The sequence below is a fragment of the Clupea harengus genome, chromosome 10, assembly GCF_900700415.2.
Source record: "Clupea harengus chromosome 10, Ch_v2.0.2, whole genome shotgun sequence".
In the NCBI taxonomy this organism is placed as follows: Eukaryota; Metazoa; Chordata; class Actinopteri; order Clupeiformes; family Clupeidae; genus Clupea; species Clupea harengus.
The window spans coordinates 25,153,030-25,163,557 of NC_045161.1; the positions used below are offsets into that span (position 1 = coordinate 25,153,030).

The 10,528-nt window shown below is 42.8% G+C and overlaps 1 protein-coding gene across 2 annotated transcripts in view; it reads left to right on the forward strand.

Annotated features, from left to right (window-relative positions):
- The window catches only part of znf648 (zinc finger protein 648), a 15,516-nt gene extending 8,568 nt beyond the window's left edge, over positions 1 to 6,948 (forward strand). For both annotated transcript variants that reach the window (XM_012821772.2, XM_012821770.2), the window contains exon 2: positions 4,010 to 6,948. In XM_012821772.2, coding sequence (XP_012677226.2) covers positions 4,123 to 5,469 — 1,347 coding nt within the window. In that variant the 5' untranslated portion in view covers positions 4,010 to 4,122 and the 3' untranslated portion in view covers positions 5,470 to 6,948. The remainder of the gene's footprint in view (positions 1 to 4,009) is intronic.
- Positions 6,949 to 10,528: the final 3,580 nt, after the last annotated feature.

Genomic DNA, 10,528 nt, shown 5'->3' on the forward strand with positions numbered 1-10,528 from the left:
TTGATCTGTTGGTTTGTCACCATACTGTGGATACCAATTTTGAGTGTGGTAAATTTACCATGAGTGATAAATAGTGTCAGTGGTACAGTGGTTAGTGTTGTTGAATAACTCGTAGCTTATCTGGGTTCAATTCCTGGGCAATGCAAGATGCTACTGTAAGTCATTTTGGATAAAAGTGTTTGTTGTTGTGGGTCCCTTTGTCTCATTGATAGCCCATGACTTACATATACAGCAGTACTGTAATAGTGGGAAATGTCTTCAGCGACAATTACATTTATATTTGCATTCATACATTCATTGCCATGCAAATGCAGTACTGCACCACTTTTGTATAGTTGGTAGCAAGGCTGCAAACTAACAAAACAAAGCAGAAAACTAAATAGATATTTGGCGAAAATCTGAGTAATCTGACATATTTTCAAATGTATGATTTCATTAGTCTTTCAAAATTCAGCATCTTTCCATCTACAGTGATCAAAGTTTTGACCGGTTTTGAACTGAAAGTTAACTGTTTTGAATATTCAAATGTCCGCAAAAATTGCTTTAGTTGCTGTTGCTGGTGGTGAACATTGACCGAGACAGGTATCCATGAATTTCAGAAGAAGTGGTCATTGAAAGCATTTTGTATCTAAGCAATGCAAAAGCATCCACAGTCTAGTTTACACAGTCTACTGATATGGTGAATGTGTTACGTGTTTTAAAAAAGTGTACATGGTACTGAAACAAGTGTGAAAAAGATTATAAAAAACTGTAAAACACCAGAAAGCCTCTGCAAATGAAGCACGTGTTGGTGGGAGCGCCCCCCACTGTTCAGTACCAACTCAGGCAGGCTCTTGCACCTGTTGCAAAGAGACAAGTGTACCGCAGCTCTTGGTGAGTCCAGCATGCTTTTACACGCTTCCAAAAGCATCTATTTACTACTGTTTGGGACATGGCAAGGATAAACCCACCACCTTTAGTTCATCACATGGAATGTAACTCGTGTGTTGTTATCTAAAATATGGGACTGTATCTTCATTCAAAGAGAATGTAAAAATACTCAAGTGAAGTTTTCACTCTAAGAGTTAGCAGACTTTGGTTTATTGACTCAAAAATGCTGCACCTTGTGGAAGTGAGTATGGATAAAAATATCTTTAAGAGTATAATTAAGTTTATTGTCTCATAAACTAGTCCATACATACATTGAATGCACTAAAAATTCCTAAACACTTTAATATTATGAAACTTTACATGAAATAATGCATGAAGAGGGCAAAGCCCAGTTATTAATCGTTAATATTATGTAAGCAACTGTAATATTAATACTTTTATGTAAGCAATTGTATGTGAACAGTGACAGTCATCCATCCAAAAGATTGGTAATAAAATGCATGAGAATGATAAGAGGAAGGTTTATTTTTCAAATCGTCTTGTTAGGAGATTCCTGAAAACAGTATGTCACTCTTAGCATCCCATGCACTTCTTGTGTCCATGTTTACATAATTTTAGGATTAGACCACCCTGAAGCCTGAACTATTTGATTTAATGAGTGAAAACTAATAGTCTACAGTGTTGTTATTATAATGCTGTAAGCCTAACCTTCTGCCTTGCCAGTTACCCATATTGATTGGATTTTAAGTAGGAAGGCTAGATGAAAGTCTGGGAAATGGAGTAATATAACTTTCATGCACATCCACTTGAATGAAATCGGATAACAACGGACAGGATAATGGCAATGAGAACAGATATTAAAGTAGGGTGTAAATTAAAGTGTTATGGGCTTATAAGGACATTTGTTGAACGCATGTTGATACCTGCAATGAGATCATGTGCATTCTGTAAGTTGGATCATGGCCACCATATAGCTTACACTGATACACTGACAGTCCAGCTCAACATATGCTTACGGTATGTTATGTGTGTGAGCAACGTCATATTCGTCATGACGTAATTAGGTTTTAACGGTTAACTGACAATACTGTTTGTTGTGCAGCAATAGCTGTGGGTTGACAACTTGTGCTATTAGTCAACAAGACAGTTGAAGTAGGCTCTTACACCAGCTAGCTTCAACTCAAGCTTGAGTAGCAACCCAAGTTGTAAACAGGTGCTTTGAGCAGCCCATACCGTGTCCCCCCAATTCTCAGGTTTCCACTGATCCTTATTTGTGCGGCCTATACCGGCTAGGCTATCGCGTGTTCTTCCTATGCATGGCATCAGCGTATGTTATTCCTGTCACTAATTCTCTCACTGTGGAGACTCCCCCAGTTACTCACGTGCATAACTTTTTCACTTCCAGGTACAACGGAGAATAAGCCAGGGGTTACCTTCTAGTTTTATTAAATGTAAAAGGCGACTTTAAAAATGCAAATGCTACAGAGTTTTTCATAGACTGGCCCAACGTTAAGTTACTTTGCGCTGGACAAAACAGAAAATAGAACCAAATCCTGTCAGTCTACACCCTAATGTTAAACTTCCTCAAGCTAAATTCCAAGTTTAATCGGGACTCATTATCATTGTAGTGAAAGAGATATAAGCCACCCTTCGCAAGTCTGATATCATATAGGCCTATTCAATAATAAAACATCAGTATGTTCCAGTGTCCACGACAATGTCGTTACGCGCACCACACAGGCTCAAGTCGTATGCATCAACATTTGATCACTTGGGGACACTGGATGTGCGAGTCGACGTTGGCTGCATGTAGTCTATTTCGGTGCAGTATTGAAAATATCCATGAACACAGGGCTGGGGATCAACGCCGTCAGTCGGTTTCAGTCTTGCCGGCTGGCGTGAGCCACTGCTGCATCATTGCAGCGACCACTGATGCGCTCACAGATTTTGGAAACAGTGGTATGACAGTTTTTCGTGACTCCGCCTCCGTCATGGCTCTCTGTCATTATAGTCGTAGCAAGCTGTCAAGTCAACCCAGAGAATGAGTCGCATACGGACAGTTTGGTGATTGTTGACTTGCAGGGTAAGTGTTTTTTTTCTATGTTTGAGTTAACTTCATGAAGTCCTAATTTGCGAGTTGGTCTCAGAGAGAGACATCATTTTAGAGAATTATATGATTTACATTCAAAACGTTACTTTACGTAGTATTAGATATCTGACTCCAAAGCTGAGTCCTCGGGACCATCCGAAGCGTCATCGCTGTTTTGCTCCAGCTTTCTTGGCACTTCTCAAGTGTGTCGCCTGTCTGGATTGAAAACACAATAAAATGTAGCATAAAATTGTAACTGTATATGTGACACTTCTTAACAGATACTTTGAATGATAATTGGATCGCACGTCTTGGCACCAGGCTCCGTGGAATCTCATCCACTTGTAAAATGCTGCTTTATAAAGCCGTGAGTTGACAATTTGAGCTTTTGGATAGCACCTAGTTCTATCTTAACTCTTAAAATTGTTGAAAGGTTTTTCATGGACGTGGATATGTACGTCGTTGGCCCCCATATCTCAAGTAAGAAAGACTTAAATAAGTTTCCAAATTAAGAGCTCCTAAGTACATATTCAGGGGTGCTGCATGGTTAAGGAAAAATGAACACGGAAATATTTTGATGAATTTAAGTATGTGTCTCCTGGTATATTGAGAATCAGATCAAAGAGTAAAAAGAAATAAAAACTTTGGCTAAATTAAGGATTTATTAATCCAGGAAAATAAATGACCAAAATCATACATTCAGTTTATGTTTGAGAGCTTTATTTTGCATGGCCTATAGTTGGATTGACTAACACGTCTTTGAAAATATAATACATTTATATGTAGTGTTGCCTACTTTTCAAACTGATGTTCAGACTAGCAGCATTACGTATGGGTTGCCCCCTCAGGCCATATATATTCTATACAATGAGAGCATCTTTGTAGCCTGGACTACTACTTACTCCACCATCCAGTGTAAGATCCAGCAGCATCATGTCCCTGTTTTGCCCGCAAGGTATTTTTAGGATTCCACGTTGCTCAGGTCTCATTGTGTGTCTGCCCCCAAAATGGAATGCATTACTTACTGTTGTAGAAATCTCAATGTTTCAGGCACTGAGGACTGACCATCCATCACATGTTCTGGGAGAAGTTGGCACATCCGGACTTAAAAAGGACAGCAAAGCCACAAAATATAAACTAAAATAAACCCAAGTAACACAGAGATGGCAGAACCAGTGGATGCATGGAGTCCTGAGGGCTTAAATGACAATATCTACATCTCAAAAAGAAGCATCAGGAAGGCCTTCATCAGCAAGAGGCACTATCTGCCTTGCATCCCCTCAGAGGAAGAAAGCAACAGCCCTCTTGGAGGAGCATGCAGCGACTTCATACTGTCCAGTGAGCAGGAGCACACCAACTCGTCCATGGCGGGCTGTCCCAACCTGCTGCTCTGCATTAAGTCTGAGCCTGTCGAGTGTTATCTGTCCGACAAGTTCTCGGAGCTCTCTCCAAGAGACGAGCCAGCGCTTGAGACGACCCCGTCTTTAACTCTGTGGTCTGGCGGCATTGATGTGGCAGTGTCCCATGAGTCGAGTGACAAGCCCCGGGCTACGCGTCACCGCAAAGCAAAACAACGCAACAATCGACGGGTGAAGACCCGCAGTCAGAGGTCAGAGGTCACAGATGAACAGACTGAGGTCGGAGGTGATAGAGAGAGTCCCCAAGCAGCTCGGGAGGACGATGATGATGCCGCATCGGATGGACGCGTAGAAGAAGACAAAGGAAAGGAAGGACCAAAAGCTCAGCCAAAGGAAGTGTTCAAAGTGGACGACAAGGCCTGCCTTATCTTCCCTGCCATGAAGAAGCGGGGGGTGGAGGGGGACATGGAGAACCGGCCCTACAAGTGCACACACTGCAACTGGGCCTTCACCAAGTCCAGTAACCTGGTGAGCCACATCCGCACGCATAGCGGCCTGAAGCCCCACGTGTGCGACCTGTGCGGGAAGGCCTACTCGCACCAGGGCACGCTGCAGCAGCACAAGCGCCTCCACACGGGCGAGAGGCCCTACCACTGCCCCTTCTGCGAGAAGACCTACATCTGGTCGTCCGACTACCGCAAGCACATACGCACTCACACCGGCGAGAAGCCGTACATCTGCAACACCTGCGGCAAGGACTTTGTCCGCTCGTCGGATCTGCGTAAGCACGAGCGCAACATGCACGCCAACAACAAGCCCTACCCGTGCGGCAAGTGCGGCAAGACCTTCAACAAGCCACTGTCACTGCTGCGGCACGAGCGCACGCACCTGGGCAAGCGGCCCTTCATCTGTCCAGAGTGCGGCAAAGCCTTTGCCATGTCCAGCCGCATGATGGAGCACCGCAAGGTGCACACCGGCGTCCGGCCTTACGTCTGCTACGTCTGCAGCAAGGCCTTCACCAAGTCCTCCAACCTGGTTGAGCACCAGTCTATCCACAGCGGCTTCCGACCACACAAGTGTGTTGAGTGCGGGGTGGCCTTCGCCATGGCCTCGCGGCTGGTCCGACACCAGCGGGTGCACACTGGGGAGTAGCCTGAAACCAGCCTTAAAAACAGCAACAAGTATTCAATTCAAACAGAAGGCATTATCGCAACGTGCCAGAGAGTCGTACCATCGTACCGTACTCACACAGAAAATGCCTAACCCTGCCACTGCTGCTGAAAATAAGGGATTTTTGGACATGATTGACTTTTGACGTTTCTCAATCACAATGTTAAAAATGTCCTGCCAGTTTTCAATGGTCTCAGATCTGCCACACTGAAAAAACTGACACGTCTTTGTCATCTTGCAAAACACCTGGAAATGTGGTTGTTTTTTTTAAATCAACTTACTGCCAGTATTCGATCTTCCTACACTGCCGTCTTAGAAGACACGTGTTTTATTCTCTAATTACAGTGTTATCTATTTTTTTTTTTACTAGATTGTATGTCTACCTCCCTCTGACAATATTAGTATGTCTATCATCTCTTACTACCTTCCTGAATTTTGATATCTAGTACTGATTTGCACTTTTCAGATTTCTTCGTAAGAAAAAAAGAATTGAAATTGATTGTAATTTTTATAATTCCACTAGTATTGTAAGAATTATTATCAAATCTGAATATATTTGTTTTTAGGCCTTTGGTAATGAGACTTTTTCACTATGTACACAGATTCTTTAATGTCTGTAATGACTGGATTGCAATACAGAGTCCTTCAAAGCAAGCCAGTTTGTTGAGAGATTTTCCCCATGTAAATCCAAACACTCAGGAATGCTTGCGGACCAACCGTCTTACCTACTGAGTCTAATGCTGGTAAAAATGTATTCTAAGCACCTGCCTCAGTTGAACCCTTGCTTAGAGTGGCACATTTTTTGTATTACTGTGAGTGGACAAGAATTGCGTGAATATTTTCTCGGCGTCAGAATGCAGAAAGCTATTTCAGTTGTCAGGATGTTTTTTTTTTGTCCTTCTCTCAGAGTGTAGTCTTGTTAAAAGCTGTTACCAAGTAGTTTGACTAGTCTTAATGTCTGCCATAATCTTCTCTGGACCTTAGTGTGTTTGGTGCTGTGAAGAATGGTACAACTTTAACAGTCCAGAATGAACAGGAAAATACCATAATGCCTCTATGAATTACTTTACATTTTGTCTATTATATAGGGTCTTTATTGTATAATCTTGAAAGTCAAATCTGTATTTTTGCTACATAGGAAGATGTTTGCGCTATCTGCAATGATTGATTTGTATAAATTATACTGTTATGTTGTGTCTTGTGGTTTTAGTGAACAGTCTGAAACCTGTGCATAGAGTGGGATTTTCTCATATTGAGCATTTTTTGAGACTTGGATTAAGATGTACATTATGTCTTAGCAGAGAAACATGCTATTTGCACATAAAATGTACTTGTCCATGCACTTGTATGAATGTTCAACCTGTATGTGTGATGCTCGGCATAATATTTATAGGCCAGTACTTAAAACGTACTTTTTGATATCCGGAGTTGTGAGGGAGAAATAAAAACTGTCAGACTGCAGTTTGGGTAGGTAGCTTTTTTGTCCCTGTAACACTGACGTCTAAACCCTTCATTAAAAGTTCTTCAATAACGTTATTTCACACACACACATTTGAACAGATAACAGTGGAGTATTTGAGGCACGTGTGTGTGTGTGTGTGTCTTTCCCCTGACACATGATCGCTGCTTCACGTTTTCACGGTGCTCTTGGCAGTCACAGATGGCACGAGTCAGCGTTCCATGTGATCCTTCAGAGGCACGGGCAGAGACCCCTCTCACACAACCAGACCCCCCATCTCAGATAACCAGAGACCCCTCTCACACAACCAGACCCCCCATCTCAGATAACCAGAGACCCCTCTCGCACAGCCAGAGAGAGACAACGTCTCGCACAGCCAGAGAGACAACGTCTCGCACAGCCAGAGAGACAATGTCTCGCACAGCCAGACAACGTCTAGCACAGCCAGAGATCCGTCTCACACAACAAGAGACCCCTCTCACACAGCCAGAGAGACCCCTCTCACACAACAAGAGACCCCTCTCACAGCCAGAGAGACAACGTCTCTCACAGCCAGAGAGACAACGTCTCACACAGCCAGAGAGACCCCTCTCACACAGCCAGAGATACAACGTCTCACACAGCCAGAGAGACAACGCCTCACACAGCCAGAGATCCGTCTCACACAGTCAGAGACAACGTCTCGCACAGCCACAGACCTGTCTCACACAGCCAGAGATCCGTCTCACACAGCCAGAGATCCGTCTCACACAGCCAAAGAGACCACTCTAATGGAATGAGTTGCCATCATTTTCATCTGAGCCCAATAGCATGTATGAAATTTGATAAGGCAAAACTTCTCAGTCGCTCCTAGTACCACTTTTTCCATCGTGCCATCCAGCACAAATGAAGAACGTACCAACCCACTAAGAATTGAAACATCAATTGTTATTTCCACAAAATTATCCCAATGCCAGGTAAAGAACATGAAATTCAGAATATCTTATTCTACTAAGCTGTAACTGCCTGACAACAGTCCCTGACAGCTTATGTTTGGGTTCCCCAGCGTTCCCCTAGCAACGATCACGCCATACAGCAATGTTCAGAGTTGGAGCCTGGCTCAAAGGAGTAGTGCACATGCACGGAATGGCTACCCAACAGTGTGTTTATGTGTGTATTTGGCAAACATAGAACACCTTCAGTATGTGTGTCTCCCTGTTGTGGACAGACTATGCGTGGGGTCTGGCCACCAGTTTCAAAGTGAGCTAAAATGTTCTGCCCTCTATGGCCTATTCACACACACACACACACACACACACACACACACACACACACACACACACACACACACACACACACACACACACATATGTACACACACACACACACACACACATATGTACAAACACACACACACACACATATGTACACACACACACACACACACAAAACACACACACACATGTACATACATACACACACACACACACACACACACACACACACACACTGTCACACACACACACACACACACACATATGTACACGCACACACACACACACACAAAACACACACACACACACACACACAAAACACACACACACACACACACACATATGTACACACACACACACACACACACACTGTCTCACACACACACACACACACACACACACACACGCATATGTACACACTCACACACACACACACACACAAAGCCAGCTGTGCAGAGTAAGGGGAAAAAGAGACACCACATGTCTTGTTGTGAAATTCTTTTGCCCTAATTGAAAAGCGCCTTGTCCACGCAGTCCCTGGTGTGTGTTTGGCTGACCTTCTTAAAATGGCTGCTTAATTGTATTATTGTTGGGTGTCATTTCACTTCCTTAGGGCCTGACAGATATCCATCTGAGGAAACTTGTAACAGTCGCTGTTTGTGTTCGTGAGAAACACATGCTGCTTGACCATCAAACACAATGCCAGTGCAACTGTTTGCAACGTTAACTGTTGCAAAATTAACATGTACAAGTTTCCAACATTAGAATTTATATTTTTCACATAAGAAAATAGTTTAGTCATGAAGAAATCATATAATTGGTCGCTGGAAACAGAGAGTGACTCACTGGTCTCTGTGATTTCCTTTGAGAGAAATTAAGTAATGCGGGTTTTTATGCTCATACAGGTTCAAAGAAACACGTTGAATGCCCTCTGTTACTCAATTATATTAAATTATATTTGCAAAAGATATTTTTAACAGGAAAGACTGTGAAATCCACGTGTGCTGCTCTGTTAAGCTTTATTCTGGGGGTGTAAGAAGAAGCCTATGATCACCTCAGAGATCCACACGCATGTGTTGCCTGCTTGTCAAATACGGTCAGACGTGGAGGAGTCACCCAGCCCTCGTGGGTGGCACTGTGTCATCGGGGTTGGCTACTAATTTCAGATAATGCAGAAGGATATGTACTTACATGGCATCCAGAGAGAGTGTGGAGGTCTGGGTCGAATGAAGCCGTCAGTGCAGAGACAAATACAACCATGGCTATCTGCCAAGAGGAACAGCTATGGCATTTAAAGCCAACCTCCTCCCATATTATATATGTGCATGTCTAACATGGAAGGACACACATGTTTATATTGTCATTGTTTGAGTGATGAATTGATCTTGATATCATTGAATTAATGAATTGATCTTTTTTCACAGTCACAAAGCCATTACTGATCAAATGTTCTCTGATTTTCGACTTGATGCATCATGTTATGATTATACCTGATATGCAGTTGAGGTCCTTCAGTGTTTCTCAAAAAGTGCTTTGGATTGATTTACTTTTAAAAGTTTGTTTTGTTTCAGTGACCACAATCTCTGAACACATTGTTGCATAATGGTTAAAGGAAGTAAAAACAACAACAAAAAAACCTCCAAAAAAACTTCCTCTCACTGAACTGATAGCAGTGACAATCAGTGACACTAGTCTGATTCAAAATGGAAGGTTTCAATGTGCATGCGTTAACACCCGGTATTAAGATGGGGCTTTCTCACTCAACCAATAAAATGACACTTAACTGGGTTGTTATTAAGTGAGCATTTACACTCCTTTACTGGGTAAGTTACAGTAGCCTGTATGAGTTTAACCCTCTGGCAACAGCCAGAATGGTCTCTAACTTTACAGGATATCTCTGTGGCTAAAGGGTAGTTCTTAAAACTAAAATGTAGAGGTCATTATGAAGATGTCTCGTAACCCTAAACTTGAACCCTAAAATGGTGCCTTCAACAGAAGAAGCAACACTTGTGCAGTGTTAGAAATGGCTGTAAAGGGGCAATGTCATTTGACCTCATTCTGGTGTCTGACTAAACCTGACTTGTTTTGTTTTTAAGGAGGGTCAGAGGAGAACTGGAATGTCTTCTTTGACCTTAAGTACAAATAGAAATTGCGCAATATTAACACAGACATCTGCATAGCATGTCCACGTACTAGCTTACAGGGCCTTCACCCGAGTTAGAATCATCAGTGCAAATAAAAGGACACCTTTTTTCACAAAGGGTCCTGGTAGATGTGTGACTGCGGAGGCAGCCTACTGGAGTCTGTTTCCGTAACTAGGGGGTAGTCA